Raw genomic sequence first — 21624 nt, forward strand, 5'->3', positions numbered from 1 at the left:
TAACTTAAAAACTATTGTACCAAATTTTTACCACAAAATATATGAAATAGGGGTTTAGAATTTTCTGGAAAGTGCTATAGGGTATATAGTTTTTCGTTACCGATTTTCTGGAAACTAATTTTTTTAATTCTTTATTTTTTAAATATTAAAATAATTAAAGAAATTCTGTTTCCAGAAAATAGATAATAAGAAACTACATACCCTATAGCACTCCCCCGGAAAATTCATTTATTTGGTATATCGTCGCAATGTGGCATGCTTCATATGTATGTGTCAACTTGTGAAAGAGAGAGAGAGGGAGGGAGACAGAATAATTACCGTTTTCTGTCTGTATGTACGCGAACTAATTAAAAGATAGAGAATGATATTAAAAGACTCGCGCCCGCTACGCGGCGCACGTCGTATATTTTCGCATTATTGAAATTCAACATCGACCTCTATATCTAGGGCAACGACATCATTCTTTGGTTTACCCTTGAACTGGTGACATTTATGAGTATATGTTAGGCTCAGAAGTTCCACCTCAGAAGTTCGAGCCGAACATATACTCATAAATGTCACCAAGTTTCAAGTTAATTGGCTTCTCAATTCAAAATTTACTCTCTTTTTCGAGTTGCTTTTTTTGAACGGTCGCTGTACAAAGATGCGAGCGAGCAATCTCAAAATTTCCAAAAAAAGTTAGAGCAACCACGGACATTTTTAAAAAAATTTGGTTAATTACTCATAATTCTTTAAAATTTCTGTTAAAAAACACTTACATTTACATTTGACATGACTGTCATATTAATTCTCCCTTCTTTGTAAGATATAATGGAGATATTAAGCTTCATATATTTTTGGTAAAAATTCGATACACTAACGAATGAGATTCAGTCAATTATTTCCCGAAAAATTAGAAAAATTAGAAAAACCGGTTTCCATAAATCGGTAACAAAAAACAATACACATTATGGCACTTCCCGGAAAATTCTACCCCAACTTCATATACTTTTAGTAAAAATTCGGTCCACTAACGAATGTGATTCGGTCAATTATTTCCCAAAAAATTTGAAAAATTAAAAGAATCGGTTTTCACAAAATCGGTAATGAAAAATTACCACGACATTTTCATTTCCGGGAAATTCTACCCCTATTTCATATACTTTTGGTAAAATTTAGTACACTAACGAATGAGTAGTCCGCGATTATTTCTCGAAAATTTCAAAAATTAAAAGAATCGGTTTCCACAAAATCGATAATGAAAAATTAACCACGACATTTTCATTTCCGGGAAATTCTATTATATAAAATCCTTACGGGTGGTGTGTGTTGTGCGTTTTTAACTTAAAAACTATTGTACCGAATTTTTACCACAAATATATGAAATAGGGGTAGAATTTCACTTTCTAGAAAGTGCTATAGGGTATATAGTTTTTCGTTACCGATTTTCTGGAAACCGATTTTTTTAATTCTTATTTTTTAAATATTAAATAATTAAAGAAATCTGTTTCTAGAAAATAGATAATAAAAACTTTCATACCCTATAGCACTACTCGTAAAATTCTACCCTATTTCATATACTTGTGCAAAAATTTGGTCCAATAGTTTTTAAGTTAAAAACGTTCAAACGTAAATTCCTTATTTCATATATTTGTGGTAAAAATTCGGTCCAATAGTTTTAATTTGTTAACGTTCAAACACGTTCAAACATACACCACCCGTAACGATTTTATATATTAGTAACTCTTTAATATTTAAAAATAAAGAATTAAAAAATCGGTTTCCAGAAAATCGGTAACGAAAAACTATATACCCTATAGCACTTTCCAGAAAATTCTACCCCTATTTCATATATTTATGTTAAAAATTCGGTCCAATAGTTTTTAAGTTGTTAACGTTCAAACATACATCACCCGTAACGATTTTATATATTAAAATTGTTTTAAATTTTAACTTTGATTTTCAATTTAAAAAATATAAATTAAGTGACTATTTTCACGTAATCTTTTCACGTATTTATTATATATCAATTTAAAAAAACGGTGGTTTAAAGAATTTTACTAATATGGATATCGAAGATTTGCCTAATGAATTTTTTCGAAATAAATTAAATTAAATTAATTTATTTTATTTCTAAATAAATTTAAATAAAAGGTTTCGATTAGCCTGTATAATGTATCTATATATAATGTATATAATTTAGTATATATAGTGTTTTTAAATTTAGTTATACCTATGGATAATAGAATGGATGAAATTTTATTGAATGCTATGTTAGCATACGAAAGAGAGCAAGCAGATATAACAAATGAAAGAGGGCAAGCAGATAATGTTCATCGGAAGACTGGGGAAAAAGCTCTGAAAAGCATTTACTGTAAAAAAATTTAAGGATGTTGTTATCTTTTAAAAAAATATCGTTAAAAAAAATTATTCTTTGTATAGGAAGCGAAAATGTAACGAAAAAGATGAGGATATAAAATGAGGATAAAATGAGGATAAAATGAGGATAAAAAATAAAATTATTATTTACCCTTTAAATAGAAAATAATTGAAAATAGGAACAGGCAACATGGAAAAATCTTTACAACAGGAACAGGATAAAATAGGTTTTAACGTCAGTTTTCTTCTATAAAATTAATATCTGTGAAAGGAAAAATATATAATTAACTTATATAGATAAGAGATAAGAAAGACAGAACAAAAGACAAAAAATCAATAAGATAATAAATATGTAATAAATACATATAAATGTATATACAAAAAATGTATAATCTATCTCTTATATCTATATATAATTTTTAATTTGTATAATATTGTATAAATTTTTTATTGCAACATATATATTGATCTATCGCTTTCAGTGAATTTATTAACTTATAATAATAGATAAAATATTAGAATATTTAATAGATACAACATATACATGATCTATCGCTTTTATTGAATTTATTAACTTATAATAATAGATAAAAATATATTACAATATAAAACAATAAACCACAATAAATAATTTCATAGTAAAGATTAACATTAACATTAAAAGTGGTAGCCAATGTATATGTTATTATAAAAGGATATTTCTAACATTCTTTTTAACACGACCTTTTTATGAGTGAAATAATTATTATTAAAAATAAAATTATTATTTACCTTTAAATAGAAAATAATTGAAAAATAGGAACAGGCAACATGGAAAATCTTTCTAACAGGAACAGGATAAAATAGGTTTTAACGTCAGTTTTCTTCTATAAAATTAATATCTGTTGAAGGAAAAATATATAATTAACTTATATAGATAAGAGATAAGAAAGACAGAACAAAAAGACAAAAAATCAATAAGATAATTAATAAAAAGAAAATAAAGCAAAGAAATGAAAATGGAAAGACGTAAATTTTTGACATATAAATTGATTGTTAAGATACGTACCCCTTCTCTCTCCTCTCTCTCTCTCCTCTCTCTCTCTCTCTCTCTCTCTCTCTCTCTCCTCTCTCTCTCTCTCTCTCTCTCTCTATCTCTATCTCAGAATATGCGAATATCCGTTTTCTTCTCTCTCCTCTTTCTGTCTTTTTCCTTACAATTTGCAAATGACATATGTCACAAAATGACATATGATATGTGAAACTGTCAACTTACGAAGTTGTCTTTTTTATATGAATTTTTAATCGAGTGTTATCTTTTTTATATAAATTTTTAATCGAGTTTAATCGATAATAATTTTATACTATATTTTCAATTTACATACAATTTATATATATCGAGTTTAATCGATATTAATTTTATATTATATTTCAATTTACATACAATTTATATATAATATATATTTTTCATATACTTTCGATAAGGATTCGGTCCACTAACGAATGAGTAGTTCGCGTACATACATACATACATACATACATACATACAGACGACGGTACTTATATATATAAATGATGATGATGATGATGATGATAAATAATTTATATATATATATGGCCGATAATATATATGGGACAATCCACGTCACTTTTACCCCCCATCTGTCCAAAATTGGTATGGACGGATTTTAATGACTAAGGGCGGAAAATGTTCGTCTTGAAAAGAGCTTTCGAAAGGCGTGTGGCATATATGCGCAATTCAATATGGCGTCATAGTTATGGCTGCTTAAAGGGATAAATTCAAAATTTCAGATCCAACATGGGCAGATAAAACGGTGAAAAGTAACTAAATTCATGTGAAACTCAGTATTTGGGGGATTTTGGGGTCGCTGATTACGAATCTGAACGTAAAATTGTGAAATTCAAAATGGCGGATGCAAATATGAGAAACGGACGAAAATTCCAGTAAATGATCTGAAAACTCTTACTGGAGGGTTTTTTGGGTCGCTGATCACGAATTTGTAGCTAATTTGTTAAAAAACAACAGAAAAAACCGTGTTAATTGAAATTCTACTCTTAGCGTTACCCAGAGATGACGGCGTGGACGTGGTAGAAATTCATCTCCTAGAGTAGAATTTTAATTAACACGGTTTTTCTGTTGTTTTTTAACAAATTAGCTACAAATTCGTGATCAGCGACCCAAAAAACCCTCCAGTAAGAGTTTTTCAGATCATTTACTGGAATTTTCGTCCGTTTCTCATATTTGCATCCGCCATTTTGAATTTCACAATTTTACGTTCAGATTCGTAATCAGCGACCCCAAAATCCCCCAAATACTGAGTTTCACATGAATTTAGTTACTTTCACCGTTTTATCTGCCCATGTTGGATCTGAAATTTTGAATTTATCCCTTTAAGCAGCCATAACTATGACGCCATATTGAATTGCGCATATATGCCACACGCCTTTCGAAAGCTCTTTTCAAGACGAACATTTCCGCCCTTAGTCATTAAAATCCGTCCATACCAATTTTGGACAGATGGGGGGTAAAAGTGACGTGGATTGTCCCATATATATAAATATATATGTCTTTTTCTCTTTTATCAAATATTTTTTATTAAATAGGGATATATATAAATGATATATATATATATTATATATCATCATTTATCATCATCATCATCATCATCATTTATATATATATAATAATTAATATATATATAAGTATATATAATATATATATAAATAATTTATATATATATAAATATATATATAAATGATATCATTTATATATATCCCTATTTAATAAAAAATATTTGATAAAAGAGAAAAAGACAGACAGAGAGAGAGAGAGAGAGAGACGAGAGAGAGACGAGAGAGAGAGAGAGAGAGAGAGAGAGAGAGAGATATAGAGAGAGAGAGACTGAGAGAGAGAATCGAAATTATTAATCTATTACGAATACAGTTACAATTTATGTACAATTTATATTTTTTAAAAATATATAGGTTTATACATATATAAAATACACATATATAAAATTGTATAATTGTAATTTATCATTTTTAGTGTAATTTATAATTTTTTTATTGATTTTTTTCGTCATTTTCGTCCTCAGCGTCTCGTTTCCGCTTATTCTTTTTATTTTTATCATCCTCCTTCTTTTCTTCCTCCTTTTCCTCCTTACAATTTTCTTTCTTCTCACATTCTTTTTGTGATTCACATTTTTCCTTACAATTTTCTTTCTTCTCACGTTCTTCTTGTGATCTGTCAAATTCCATCATTGCAGTTATCAGTATATCGTCATAACCATCTTCTAATGCTAAAATTTTATATATTAAAAGAAATCATATAAACAATTTAAACATCTGTATTAACTAATTAATTATTATTCTTACTTACCATTTCTCAATTCTTCCAATTCTCTCAATCTCTCTATTGATTCTTCATTTGAATTCATTTCATTATTTACTGCTTTTATTTCTGATTATTTTCCATGATTCTGACATTTAATATGTGAAATTAGCAACTTATTCCACTTCTTCTTTTTCTCCTTATAGACAGACGACGTAATGTACATTTTTTTAAAAATCACGTATATTTTTTTAAACAAAAATTGGAAATGTTTCACTCTATTTTTTCCAATTTTTTTGGAGAAATAAGTGATTAAATCTCAAAGAAAAACTATAAAAAACTATAAAAACTATAAAAAAAAAACTATACACATCATGGCACTCCCCGGAAAATTCTACCCCTACTTCATATACTTTTGGTAAAATTTCGGTCCACTAACGAATGTAATTCGGTCAATTATTTCCCGAAAAATTAGATAAATTAAAAGAATCGGTTTCCAGAAAATCGGTAATGAAAAACTATACACATCATGGCACTCCCCGGGAAATTCTACCCCTATTTCATATACTTTTGATAAAAATTCGGTCCACTAACGAAGAGATTCGGTCAATTATTTCCCGAAAAAATAAAAAAACCGATTTCTAGAAAATCGGTAACAAAAAACAATACACATTATGGCACTCCCCGGAAAATTCTACCCCTACTTCATATATTTTTAGTAAAAATTCGGTCCACTAACGAATGTGATTCGGTCAATTTCCCGAAAAATTGGAAAAAATTACAAAAATCGGTTTCCAGAAAATCGGTAGCGAAAAACTATACACTTTATGGCACTCCCCGGGAAATTCTACCCCTGTTTCATATACAATTCTTTGAAATTTGGTCGATTATTTCCCGACTTCGGTAGATTATTTCCCGAAAAATTAAAAAAATTAAAAAAATCGATTTCCAGAAAATCGGTAACGAAAAATTAACCACGACATTTTCATCCCCGGGAAATTCTACCCCTATTTCATGTACCTGTGGTAAAAATTTGGTTTACTAACGAATGAGTAGTTCGCGTACATACATACATACATACATACATACATACAGACGACGGTACTTATATATATAAATGATAGATTTCATAATGAGCCGGCACTGGTTTCTGACATTCACCCGACTTTAAGAAATATTATATCATATATCCAATTAAAAATTTTATTACTCTTTTTAAACTGAATTTGTTTCTTAAGATGATTTTTGAAAAATTATATATTTGTGCTGGTTATGACATATGTAGACTATATATAACACTTACATCAAATTAAGAAGTAGTCTACCACGTAAGGCAGTTGGCTCACGATCCAGAGGTCCCGAGGTCCCGAGTTCGAATCCCACCAAGGTAAGTGTGTTTTTCAAATACAAGAAAATATTTATAATCATAGACTGCATCTTAAGAAACAAATTTAGTTATAAAAAAGTAATAAAACTAAGAAAAAAATAATTTTTTTTTATGCCGGGTGAATATCGGAAATCAGTGTCCTCTAGTATTAAGAGGACTGCAATCTTGTAGTCCTGTAATCCTGTAATATTTTCCTGTAATCCGAGCGTATAGTACGAAAATATTACAGTATATTACAATACTTCAGTCTGTAATTTTGTGTAATACTTTTATGTAGTTCCTGTAATATAATTTTCTGTAATCCGCTGTAGTTTCTTTCCGTAAGGGTTGCCCTCGTAAAAATCATAACACGGCAGGTAACCTGCCGAAACTCCGTTGGTCACATGGGTACCATAAGCAGCGTTTACAATGTTAATAGCGAGTTCGCACAATATACAGGTTCCGAGATATTTGATTTGACGCTTCAACCCCGTTGACCTTTTAGCCCCGGTCTCCCCTACAGCCCTCTACATTTTTGTGCGTACTTTAATCGTGTAAAAGGATTTTTGTGCGTAGGGGAGACCGGGGCTAAGCCGACAACGGGGCAAACTTGACACTAGGCTTTTTGCCAATTTAAATCTATCGTAGAAACTTGCCTTTCCTACTGTAAATGCGTCTTTATGTGCCAGTATTATCAACGGAATTTGGTAACATTCTGAGTTATAGTGTAATTTTTAACGCGACATAAGCGTTTTTGATAGTGAAAAGTAATTTTTCTGATCTCTCGAAAATGTCTACTCTTTCATCGAGCTTTACTCTTGCGAATCTACCGGTAAGTGATTTTGATGGGAAATTTGATGCTCTATATGAATCCGATAATCGTTTTTGCATATTTTCAAAATGTTCATGTTTTTGAAGTGACAAAAGTGAAAAACGACGTCCGGGGCAAAGTCAACACCACGCCGTTTCGTCGGCTCCCAGTAACAAACGATGCTTGTCATGCAGCCGTATGGCTCATGACAAATGTATGCGCACGTCCGATCGCGAGTTTACTTGCATTAATTGTTTTTCAGACATGAGTTTAGATGAAGATAATTGAAAGTTCAACAATTTTTGTTCTCATTATTTCAAATGATTGTTCTAGCTACTTTATTCCGAATTTTTGTACTTTTTAAATACACAATAAACAATGTATTTTCATTTTCAGACAGTAAAAAATAAGTTCCAGATCAAATTGTGTCGATCAGACAAAGTGTTGAGTTTGCCCCGGCGGGGTGTCGAGTTTGCCCCGGCATTTTTCAATTCGAAAATTAGTCTTCGCGTCACTTTTCCTTTCCTGGCGGCAAAACAAAGCGACGTACAGCAAAACTTCCTGAATCAATTTTGTACCTGAAGAAACACTCTTTAAATATGTACCATTGAATTTGCCTAAAAATTTTAATTAAATATTAAAAATTGCCTTTGAAAAAATAGTGTCGGCTTAGCCCCGGTCTCCCCTACTTTAATCGTGGAAAATCCTTTTACACGATTAAAGTACGCACAAAAATGTAGAGGGCTGTACATGATTTTTTCTGATAAACTAAAAAAAAATTTTATTTTTATAAATATTGTCTTCACCTGACGACAATATTTACTTTATACAAAAATTCTGCAGTTTTTCTATAGAAAATAGTGATGCAGCCCTCTACAAAAAACTGTCAGGAATAATATCGTGCAATTAGAAGTAAGATTTGAAGCCTAAAAAAAAGATATTACTTAGACCAGTGGAAGATGCAAGGTTAGGTGCTATCCTTGTCTATATCCTTGTCTATACAAGGACAGATATAGTCGGTGAGCACTTCTTTATCGACGCTGATCGAGTTTGCCTGCGGCTCCAGCATCCCCTTAAGGTCGACAGGAGTAAGAGTGGAGACCTCTGTCGGGTTGGCTTAGCTGCGACTCTCTGCGAGTCCGTATTTTATTTATTATAAATTTTTAAAAGCCAAAATGGAAAATCCGGCTATGTACCGGGTTGCGGCTGATTTTACTGATTAAAACGAGCATAAGTTTAATGAGATTCGTTAATTAATTTGGATAAACTTTGGGAAAAACCATTTGTAGCCGTGAACTACAAATGGTTTTTCCCAAAGTTTAGCCAGATTAATTAACGAATCTCATTAAACTTATGCTCGTTTTAATCAGTAAGATCAGCCGCAACCCGGTACATAGCCGGATTTTCCATTTTGGCTCTTAAAAATTTATAATAAATAAAATACGGAGTTAAAGTGCAGTTTAAAGTGCACTTAGTGCATAAAGTGTACCTGAGTGTACCTGAGTTCGGCCGTCACTCCTGTCGACCCTTAAGTCGAAAGAGTTTGCTTTCATCATTGGAAACTGCGTGCAGCGGTGCAGCTTCTATTGAGCTTAACGGGCGTTTACTCTTGTCGTTAGAAGAAACGGCGTAAAAAGCGTTAAATGTTAAAATCTGCTTTTCGCCTCGCAGGGGGTCTGCTTATATACGCAACTGGATGTATTTTAAACGCGAGAAAGATGCGCCGCCTAGCAGCATTGTTAGAAGAACGTTTGCTGAACGGAGGGAAAACGTTTGTGTAAAGGTGCGATTTCACGATGACGCTCGACGCTGGATTCGAGCGTCAAATCTGGTCACGTGATAGATTCAGAGGGACGCGAAATATAACCTAACCACTGGATTGGCTGAATTCGAGCGTCGAGTGTCAAAGCTAAACACAGTTTAGCTTTTTGGCGCTGTTTGACGCTCGAATCCAGCGTCGAGCGTCATCGTGAAATCGCACCTTTACGGAGTCGGGAAAAGCGTTTCTTGGGCGTCTCCAAGCCGTTTGCGTTAACGCCTTACAAATCGTTCACTGCGCCTCTACAATTCGCCATCGGAAGAGCGTTTGCTGAACGGATTGAAAACGCTTGTCTTACGGCGTTGGGAAAAGCGTTTGCTAAACGTTTGAAAAATCTGACAGCAAACTCTCTGCACGCAGCGTTTACTGAGCGTTCTCTGAAAAGCGTTGCCTCAGCATTTCAGAACTTTCATGAAACGTTATATACAGCGTTTTATAAGCGTTCTGGAAGCGTTCAAAATCCAACGGCGTTGTGTAAGCGTTCTTATAAAGTTTGAAAGCGTATAAACTCTCAAAAAATCCTCATTGAACGGTTGTCAACGCTTTATAAAGCTTCTTAATTTTCGCCAGGGTTCTGTGGTCCCATATCAGAAATGATTACTTTTATTATTAATCCGATATGATGTGCTTTTTGAACAATTGATATAATTTTATTATACATTTCTTCTGAATCGATTGAATAACCTGTCAATTCGTAAGCAACATTGTTTCCATTTTGTGGAAATACCACACAACATGAAAAAAAGACAATGCGTTGCTAATTTATCAGAACTATCTAATCCCCCTGATAATTTCATAGTAGGTCGACCAACAACTGACATGATTGAATTGTCGTACTGTAAACCTGGTTTTATAGACATTTCGTCAATTAGAAGAACAGCATGTTTCTCTTCAGGCTTGAACGATTTTATCTGAAATTAAATTACAAAATCTGTAAACGTCGACTAAGGACATAGGCCGTATTTGAATTTCCCGCGTTCACCTGCGAGGCGCTCGTGCACATACACTTCGCGCCTAGCGACCCCACGAGCGGTGATTGATTGTGATGAAGTGCGATGATTGGTTGTGACGAGTGAGCTGTGATTGGTTGAGTGAGTTGTGCGCGGGGACACACCCTATTCAAACCCCGAGACGATAGAGTATTTGTCTGACCGCCGAGCCACGCGGACGCACCCCGCGTGTCTCTGAGTAATAAAGACCGTTGCGTATTAAACCGAGTTACCCTTCTTCACCCTCATATCCTGACACCGCCACCCTTGTTCCCTTCGTCAGTAACCTGCCCCACCAGCACACGTACGACTTGCGAACGTTTGGGGAACGAATTTTCGTTCGGCGCGCGCGTAATCGTCCGCCCTCCGAACCAATCAAACGAAAATCGCCGAGCCGCGAAAATGGGCGATGCTGGTCGTCTCGCACGCCGTTGGAACGTTGCGAGGTCGTTTGTTATGACTTGAAAATCTTTGGCCGTTGCGAGCCCAGCCAATCGTTTATCAACTACATATAATGAATAATAAAATTGCTGCTTTCAACAAAAGTAAGCATGCATGATCAAAAATCATGCAGCGGTCTTTTTCGTATTACTTAAGCTTCTTGACACAATAAACTCTTGAATAATAAGATGGACGCCGCTCACGGACGCCAATCAGTGCTGCCCATCGACATTGTCCCGAAGAGGCGCGGCACGCGGCACCACTGTCTGGCAGCACTGATGCCAATTTGGCGCGCTTCCGTCTTCCGTCTTCCGTATTCTGTCCCTCCCGTTTCTCTTTACTCACAATCAGTCTAGTGCTCTCAGTGGTTGTGTGTCACCGAATTTACGGAACTTCGATTGAAACTTTCTGTTTTTCTTCAAAACCGTTGTCAATGTAAGTATTACTGTTTGAACAATAAAAAAAAAGATCAGATGTCTTGAATCGCTGGAATTTCATTAAATGTGTGACGGTCGGCGCGTGCTAACCTGATGCATGCGCAAAGGCGGATGAGAAAGTTTGGTTTTTATTTCGTATGCACATAATCTTTTCGAATTTCAGAGTGTCTTTTCAGTACTCTTCTTCTGATTGTTTTTAATTTTTATGTTTTATTTGCAGGTTATTGCGAAGTTGTAATCAGATCGAGTGAAGGACAGTAAAGGACAGTAAAGGACAGTAAAGGACAGTGAAGGACAGTGAAGAATTCTCATAATTTGTAATAATAAGGAGGATCTTTAGTAAGAACTATTTTCTTTCAATTATACTGAAAATTTCTTCGGTCGCAACTTTTTCTTCGGTATCTAAAATAGTATCTACATATATAGTACTTTACTGAGCATTTTTATGTTTATATTTTTTTCTAAATATATATTTTGATCATAGTGCACATGCAATAACATTATTTTAATGCAACAATTTTTAATTTTTCTTTAATTTTTTATTTGGAAGCCTATTCTTTTCTTTCACATATGGATCTAAAATTTTGATCTCTTTTGATATGGAATTAATCAGTATTATTTTATGTGCCTAATTAACCCCTCTGTGGCAATTAGAAAATGTCAATTTTCTGCGTAAAACAGGGTCTAATTAATGACTTGATGATAATACATTGTTCCCAAACTCCATTATATGTAAGAATTTTTGTTATTTTTGTTTCAGCTTGCGTTATTTCTTTGCAGGTGAAAATTTAAATGAGAATTTTGAATTAGATTGCTGCACTATGGAAGGTATGAATATTATTTCTTTCTAAAGAAAATTATAGCTGTCTGGAATCAAATATAATGTAACTCTTGGAATTAAATAATGTTACTTAATATGCTCTCATACATTTTAAGAGTAAACTAATTTTCTTTAGATTAAGGTGTTTGATTTGAATCTTTTGCTCCTTTATGAGAGGTACTGCTGTTTTTGAGATCAATGTTCATATTTTATTTTTCTACTTTTCCTAACTATTACAATCCAGATTTCCTTTTTCTATTTTTCCTACTATTACAATCTTATTTTGTCTCTTGCCGTTGAGTTTACAATTATAATTTTTCCATATTTTAGGTGATTATCTCATCATACTGTAAACGTTATAAAATATACTACAGTTCTATTGTACTTTAAGTTTGTTTAATTATTTTCTTTCAGCTTTCTTAGTTTGTATATTTCTTATCTGGAGTTAAACCCGTGACCTACGTATAAAACTAATTCGATTGTTGAACTAATGTGATTAAATTGAGTTTTCTGGTTGCAATATGAGCAATTTACAAAGGGGATTTGTAGGTTTGAAGCAGATTAGACGACGAGCTAAATCTGAAGCTTTAGCAGTATTTGCTGAAATCACTGAGAATGACTTGCAGTTTTTAGATGAAGAAGTAGATTTATCAACTTATTTTCATTTTCCAGAAGATGACTTAATTTCAGGAAGTTCAAATAATGATAAAGAGAACCAACAAGATAACCTTCTAAATATTTCTAACCAACAGGATAATAATTCAAATTGTGACGAGCTAAGCAATGCTGAAAATAATGACGATATGGAAATAGATCATATTATTGAAGAAGACATGATTCGTGTCAGACACGACTTGTTCAATAGAAGCAGCAGCTCTGAAACTTCCAGTTCTAGCACAAGTGAGGCGAGTGATGCAGAGGTTCAAGCCGATACTATGTCTCAGAAACTGCGCTTATGGAACGTGCAGTACAATATAACATTAGATGCATGTAGAGCATTACTGAAAATCCTTAAACCTTCACATCCCGAATTGCCTTTAGATCCAAGAACACTTAATCATACTCCCAGGGAGACAGTAGTTCAAAATCTAAGAAATGGTTTATATGTCCATGTTGGTTTGATAGATGGGTTACAGAAACGTATAAAGAAAAGTGGCGTAAAAATTGGCAGTATGCGTATAGGAATAGACACAAATATCGATGGAATAAATATGACAAAGAGTACAATTACGGATGTCTGGCCAATATTATGTCGTTCTTTGGACTTAAAGGATAACAGGCCATTTGTGGTAGGGTTTTTTGTTGGCACTGGCAAACCGAACCCTCTTGAGGACTATCTACATGCATTTATAATAGAGTATTTGCAGTTATTAAATGATGGTTTGACTGTTGATGAGAATAAATATGGGATTTATATTAGATGTTTCATATGTGATGCACCTGCTAGGCAATATTTGAAACGTATTGTGGGGCATGCATCTTATAACGCTTGTGAAAGGTGTAGGCAATCAGGGGATTACATTTTTAACAGAATGTGCTATGCTACCAAAATAATTGGGCTGAGATCAGACGAGGACTTTATTCATCAATCCGATCCAGACCATCATGTTGGGGTTTCACCTTTATTAAGATTAAATTTAAAAATGGTTTCTCAGTTTGTTCTTGATCCATTTCATTTAGTTCTTGAAGGTGTAGTAAAAAGGTACTTGCAATTTATTTTAAAGGGCACGAAATCAGGAATGCGATTGAGAGGTGAAAGCATTCTTGAGCTCTCTCGGAGATTGGTAGAGTCGCGTAAACACATTCCACGGGAATTTGCTCGCAAACCAGTTGGACTGGAGCAATTGGGAAAATGGAAGGGAACCCAGTTGAGGTTTTTCCTGCTCTATGGAGGGTGTGTAGTACTGAAAGATATTGTGGCTGAAACCCTCTACAAATTATTTCTAATGCTCCAAATAGCAATTACGATATTTTCTATACAGAAATTTATCGATGATGAATTTTTTTTTTCATTTGCTAAAGATCTTATAATTCAATTTGTCATCTTATCCTCTAATAAAGGGGTATTTGAAGAAAAATTTTGTGTTTACAATGTTCATGGGTTGTTGCATCTCCATGAGGATGTAAAAAGGTATGGAGAAATCTCAAATATAAGTGCGTTTCCGTTTGAAAGCTATTTGGGAATATTCAAACAGATGCTAAGATCTCCAACCAAGCCAACCCAACAACTATTGCGTAGACTAGCTGAGAGAGATTTTTTAAATGATTTTCCTGAGAGGGCAGCTGATTTCCAGTCTTATTTGACACCTAAGAATGCTGTGCATGGCACCAATAATTATAAGACATTGACATCATCTCTGTTTACTTTAAGTTCAGTTCACAGGCGAGATAGCTATTTCCAGTACAAAGGAGGTGTTGCCTCTGTGTGCTCTATCCAGAAGTTGGAAAGCGGTGATGTTGTGATAGTTGCCAATATTTGTGATACAAACAGAAACTTTTTTGACTATCCATGTAAGTCTAGTTACTTCGGAATTTATAATCTGGGTGATATGAAGTGGACTCAAAGAAATGTTGTCATCCCAGTTGATGCAGTAACAACCAAGTATGTTGTTCTGCCTTACAAGAATGACAATATTGCTATCCCTTTACTGCATTTATTTTAAACAAACTCACAGATTATGTTATATACAGGGTGTCACTGAATGTTTGGTACTTTTCTCATATTTAGATAGAGCGAGCCAAACTGAGTCGAAAAGTCATGTACCATTTTGCAATTTTCGCAATAGTTGATGATTTATTAATGATTAAAAATCGCCGTATTAGCCCGGCCCACCGCCAAATCCAAGCGCGCGGCGAGATGCGGCCGCCCCGCGGTCGGCGCGCGGGCAGTTGTTTTCTACAAGCGGCGATGATTACGCACGAGCGGCGCATAACGCCGGGCCCCCGTCCTGAGCGATGATAGTTTCTCGCCTTTTTTAAATAGAAATAAAATTTTCTAACAACATAGAAAAATTTTTTGTGCGTACGTATGTACATACGTGTGTACATGCATACACACAGGAACATATCAATTGTACTGCTTAAAAAAGCGATTACTCAATTTACTTTTTTTCTTTTAGTAAGTAACGGTTGTCTTTAAGAAAGAATATTTTCTTGATGATAGTCTTAAAATGTACAAATTTTAGAAAGAGTCTTTATCATGTACTCGAAAGAAGAATTTATACTCCTTCAAAGAACATAATAAAATTTTATCAAAGAAAAGTCAAAATAATAAATAAAGTAATATGAGGACCCTCGAGATTAAAACAGGAGAAGTCAAGGCTATGAGGGTCAGACGCAGATCACAGTGCGTAATATCAGAAATAACTGATTTATTCGTCGTTTTGATACATTACATCGATCCGTACGTTTCGGCTCAGTTTTGAGTCATCTTCAGCGGTAGTTACAGAAATTAAGTTACACGTTCTCCGTACCGTATGGTGAGTATACTGATTCAAAGTATCAGAAAAATAGACCAATTGATCCATATCTGTAAATTTGTTCAATTAATGTTGAGATATTAAAAAGATCCCTTAGGAAACTCACCATTCGGTCTGAAAAACGTGGAATACAGAGCCATGTACATAATAAATACTCTCTGCGAGAAGACTTGACGATCTTATCGACACGACACATGCACAGCAATGATATGAAAGGTCTTGCAAGAAGAGGCATGTCGTAGGTCAACACACCGGCGAGGATTATAACAAAGCACGATTTGACACCGTCTCAAAATGACACGGATTTTTTGCATCATGCATATGTCACGGTTTTGAGCAAATTGTAATCCATGCTCATGAACTTTGGTCGTTGGCAAATCGGGGTTTTACTATTGGTACATGTAATATTGTGACGGTGTCAAATCGTGCTTTGTTATAATCCTCGCCGGTGTGTTGACCTACGACATGTCTCTTCTTGCAAGACCTTTCATATCATTGTGTGTCGTGTCGACAAGATCGTCAAGTCTTCTCGCAGAGAGTATTCATTATGTAAATGGCTCTGTATTCCACGTTTTTCAGACCAAATGGTGAGTTTTCTAAGGGATCTTTTTAATATCTCAATATTAATTGAATAAATTTAAAGATATGGATCAATTGGTCAATGTTTCTGATACTTTGAATCAGTAAACTACTCACCATACGGTACGGAGAACGTGTAACTTAACTTCTGTAACTACCGCTGAAGATGGCTCAAAGCTGAGCCAAAACGTACGGATCGATGTAATGTATCAAAACGACGAATAAATCAGTTATTTCTGATATTACGCACTGTGATCTGCGTCTGACCCTCATAGCCTTGACTTCTCCTATCAAAATAATTAGCAAATCAAATTTTTGTTTTAATTTTATATGCTTAACTGAAGAACTGAATAATTAGAATTTAGAATATTATTTATTTTAAGTAATATTATCAAGAAAACATTCTTTGTAAAGATCATCGTTACTTAAAAGAAGAGAAAACTGAGTAATTGGTTTTCTTAGCACTAGAATGATAATTTTTTGCGTGTGCGTATACGGCACGCCGTTTTGCTATTTAATACCATCATAAAAATTCTACCAAATTAAATTGATACTCAAAGAAAAAAAATTATTATTATGTCTAGACATACTTATAATTCATCGAATTATTAATAAGCTATAATTGAAAATGCAGAATTAAAATTATGTCTAGACAAAATATTAATTCCGAATTTATTTTATGTTATGCTTAAAAAAAGGAAGAGAAAAAAAATAATTATTTTTTCTTTCTGTGGCAAGAAAATGATAGAGCGCTATCATTTCCACACACCACCTTGCGGCAGATAGCATGGCGCATTTTTTTAAGTGCAATGGTACCCCCAGTAGGTCTAATCCACTTTGCATTAAAATATTTTCATATTTTAATGCAAGAACTGTTTGAAGTGCCTGTTTCCAAATGATTAGGCCACCTCGACCCATCCATCTGTCTGGATATCGCGCGTCTAAAACATTTCGCGCCTTTCGCGAAAAATCCGCAGGAGCCCCATCGTACTGGAAAATGCGCATTTTTCGCGACAGGCGCGAAATGTTTTAGACGCGCGATATCTGGACAGATGGATGGGTCGAAGTGGCACAATCATTTGGCCGGCGCGGTCGCCGGATATTAACGTGCTCGACTATTTCGTTTGGGGTTACATGAAAGATTTAGTCGAGTACACCGGCGTGGTGGTACAGAAACTGAGGTACGAGAAGCAATTCTCGCAGCTTTCGATACCATCACGCCGGAAATGGCGCACCGCGCGACGCGCAATATTAATCGAAGGGCCGAACTCTGTATACGAGAACGAGGAAGGCACTTCGAACAGTTCTTTCATTAAAATATGAGAATATTTTAATACAAAGTGGATTAGACCTACTAAGAATACCACTTAAAAAAATACACCATGCTATCTGCCGCAAGGTAGTGTGTGGAAATGATAGCGCTCTATCATTTTCTTGCCACAAAAAGAAAAAATAATTATTTTTTGGCTCGCGATCTTATATCGCGATTGCTATTTATGTCCGCAAAATTCACACGCAAAAAATATTATTCTAGTGCTAAGAAAACCAATTTCTCTATTTTAGTTCTCTTTTTTTAAGTAACTGTTTACTCTCTTTACTTAAAACAAGTAATATTCTGAATTCAAATTGTTTAATTCTTCAATTAAGATTATAAAATTAAAACAAAAATTCGATTTGCTTATTATTTTGACTTTTCTTTGATAAAATTTTATAATGTTCTTTGAAGGAGTATAAATTCTTTTTTCCAGTACATGATAAAGACTTTTTCTATTTGTGATGAATACATTTTAAGATTATTATCAAGAAAATATTCTTTCTTAAAGAACCCCGTTACTTACCAAAAGAAAAAAAGTAATTCCAGAATTACAATTGTGTACATAATAGAAATTCAAGTATTTAAATTGCGTACATAAGTAAAATTCGGGAATTACAATTATGTACATAATTTTAATTCCCGAAAATTTTTTATGTCATAACGTAAAATAAATTCAGAATTAATATTTTGTCTAGACATAATTGTAATTCTGCATTTTCAATTATAGCTTAACAATAATTCGATAAATTATAAGTATGTCTAGACACAATAATAATTTCTTTTCTTTGAGTATCAATTTAATTTGGTAGAATTTTTATGATAATATTAAATAGTGAAATGGCATGCCGTATACGCACACGCAAAAAAATATCATTCTAGTGCTAAGAAAACCAATTACTCAGTTTTCTCTTCTTTTAAGTAACGATGATCGTTACAAAAAATGTTTTCTTGATAATATTACTTAAAATAAATAATATTCTAAATTCTAATTATTCAGTTCTTCAGTTAAGAATATAAAATTAAAACAAAAATTCAATTTGCTAATTATTTTGATAGAAGTCAAGGCTATGAGGGTCAGACGCAGATCACAGTGCGTAATATCAGAAATAACTGATTTATTCGTTGTTTTGATACATTACATCGATCCGTACGTTTCGGCTCAGCTTTGAGCCATCTTCAGCGGTAGTTACAGAAGTTAAGTTACACGTTCTCCGTACCGTATGGTGAGTAGTTTACTGATTCAAAGTATCAGAAACATTGACCAATTGATCCATATCTTTAAATTTGTTCAATTAATATTGAGATATTAAAAAGATCCCTTTGAAAACTCACCATTCGGTCTGAAAAACGTGGAATACAGAGCCATTTACATAATGAATACTCTCTGCGAGAAGACTTGACGATCTTGTCGACACGACACACAATGATATGAAAGGTCTTGCAAGAAGAGGCATGTCGTAGGTCAACACACCGGCGAGGATTATAACAAAGCACGATTTGACACCGTCACAATATTACATGTACCAATAGTAAAACCCCGATTTGCCAACGACCAAAGTTCATGAGCATGGATTACAATTTGCTCAAAACCGTGACATATGCATGATGCAAAAAATCCGTGTCATTTTGAGACGGTGTCAAATCGTGCTTTGTTATAATCCTCGCCGGTGTGTTGACCTACGACATGCCTCTTCTTGCAAGACCTTTCATATCATTGCTGTGCATGTGTCGTGTCGATAAGATCGTCAAGTCTTCTCGCAGAGAGTATTCATTATGTACATGGCTCTGTATTCCACGTTTTTCAGACCGAATGGTGAGTTTCCTAAGGGATCTTTTTAATATCTCAACATTAATTGAACAAATTTACAGATATGGATCAATTGGTCTATTTTTCTGATACTTTGAATCAGTATACTCACCATACGGTACGGAGAACGTGTAACTTAATTTCTGTAACTACCGCTGAAGATGGCTCAAAACTGAGCCGAAACGTACGGATTGTTTAAAAATAACCGCGTAAAGTACGATAGGGAGGAAAGGCAAAGAGCAATGAAAAACAAGTGGCGCTTGTCGTTGTCAAGGGCGCACTTCCGACTTCTGATTTTCTCAACGAAAAAGACGAAGCGACGATCGTCTTTGGTCGCGTCGTTTTCGGCCATTCTGTCTTTACAATTCGAGCTAGCAACACGTTTTGATTGACGTGCTTTTACGTTTTGTAACATTGTGTTAACAAATTAGATTGAGTGATTTCATTGTAAAGAGTCGTGTTGACTGCTTTGCGTGCGCTCTCAAATCATCTATTCTTGATTGTGGGCGGCGAATTCCAACGAGAGTTAAAGAAAAGAGATTTCCATCGCATAACGACTACGGATCGTTCCAGCCATCTTGTGAGCTCCTCCATATAACGAAAGAGCACCCTCGCCAGCCATCCATAGGAATAATTAAGAGAAAGGAATGATGCCGACATGACATCATTCAGCTAGCTCCTAGTGCCGACACGACACAAGGAACCACGAGAGATTTTCTCTCTGTCTGTTCGGTTCGACGAACTGTTCATCCTAACACAGGTATTTAGTAGAGTTTCAATGAAACCCGAGAAGAGAGAGTTTGTGATGTAACTCTCTTGGTTTTAGAAACATCGCTCAATTGATCAAGGTTCGAGCCAATTCAGTGCAAGACGTTCATATAGAAAGATTTTGTGAGAACAAGACGTTCTTTTCATTATAATCTATGTTAAGTAAAATCATTCAGTTACTTTAACTATAATTTACAATAACTTAACAAACGTTTGTCATTGCTCAATTTAAGGAAATCTTCACTGTAATTCATTTCATCAGAATTTCAGTTAACATCTGTTTAACGCATCTAGCTAAAACATTGTTAAATTCCATTGATATTGTGCATGTTTTGACGTGATATTTGACATATTATGCATGGTCTGATGTAATATTTAACATATTGTGTATGTTCTGAAGTGATATTTGATATATAGTGCATGTTTTGTTGTGATAATTGTATAATTTTCATGCCTTGATATGTTTACATATGTTAAGATATATTCTGATAAACTAAATTACTATTTTGTACATGCTTCTTCAAACAGAACACAAAGATAATAGTTCATTTCTTATAAGTACAATTTAATTCTAGTTCACATTGTTCTTTGAGTTCATGCTTAATTAAAGATTACCATTTTTCTTTAAATTCAAGTTATTTATAATTTAATAGCTTACATTGTTCAATAATACTTCATTCCGTTGATTCATTCTTTTATAGTTTAATGTAATTAACAACTCAGAGATAAACAAAAACTTCATCTTATTATCAGAATATATCTGTTCGAATTTATTTATGCTATATATATTTGATTATGTATAATTTCAAACGTTGATAACTCAAGCTGTATTTTACTCACTCATTTATAAAAAGAGTGTTCGAACAATTATAAACGAATTATTGATCTCAATTGGTATTGCTCTCTTCCTTTCTCGTACAGTTCACTACAGAGCCCTTCAACACGACGAATCAAAACGACGAATAAATCAGTTATTTCTGATATTACGCACTGTGATCTGCGTCTGACCCTCATAGCCTTGACTTCTCCTATTTTAATCTCGAGGGTCCTCATATTACTTTATTTATTATTTTGACTTTTCTTTGATAAAATTTTATTATGTTCTTTGAAGGAGTATAAATTCTTCTTTCGAGTACATGATAAAGACTCTTTCTAAAATTTGTACATTTTAAGACTATCATCAAGAAAATATTCTTTCTTAAAGACAACCGTTACTTACTAAAAGAAAAAAAGTAAATTGAGTAATCGCTTTTTTAAGCAGTACAATTGATATGTTCCTGTGTGTATGCATGTACACACGTATG

General features: G+C 33.8%; 1 protein-coding gene and 1 long non-coding RNA gene across 2 annotated transcripts; both read left to right on the forward strand.

The window, feature by feature from the left end:
- Positions 1-11470: 11470 nt before the first annotated feature.
- Positions 11471-12662, forward strand: LOC139780948 (uncharacterized). Its single transcript, XR_011720385.1, has 3 exons — positions 11471-11550; positions 11773-11891; positions 12313-12662. It is a non-coding gene; the product is annotated as an uncharacterized lncRNA (long non-coding RNA).
- A 118-nt stretch (positions 12663-12780) lies between these two features.
- LOC139780958 (uncharacterized) lies at positions 12781-15035 on the forward strand. Its single transcript, XM_071719703.1, has one exon. The coding sequence runs from the start codon at positions 12894-12896 to the stop codon at positions 15033-15035; it is 2142 nt and encodes a 713-aa protein (XP_071575804.1). The 5' UTR covers positions 12781-12893.
- The last annotated feature ends 6589 nt before the right edge of the window (positions 15036-21624 follow it).

This window comes from Temnothorax nylanderi, unplaced genomic scaffold (assembly GCF_030848795.1).
Source record: "Temnothorax nylanderi isolate EJ_2023f unplaced genomic scaffold, tnyl_v1.0 TNYL_tig0307_pilon, whole genome shotgun sequence".
NCBI classification, from domain to species: Eukaryota; Metazoa; Arthropoda; class Insecta; order Hymenoptera; family Formicidae; genus Temnothorax; species Temnothorax nylanderi.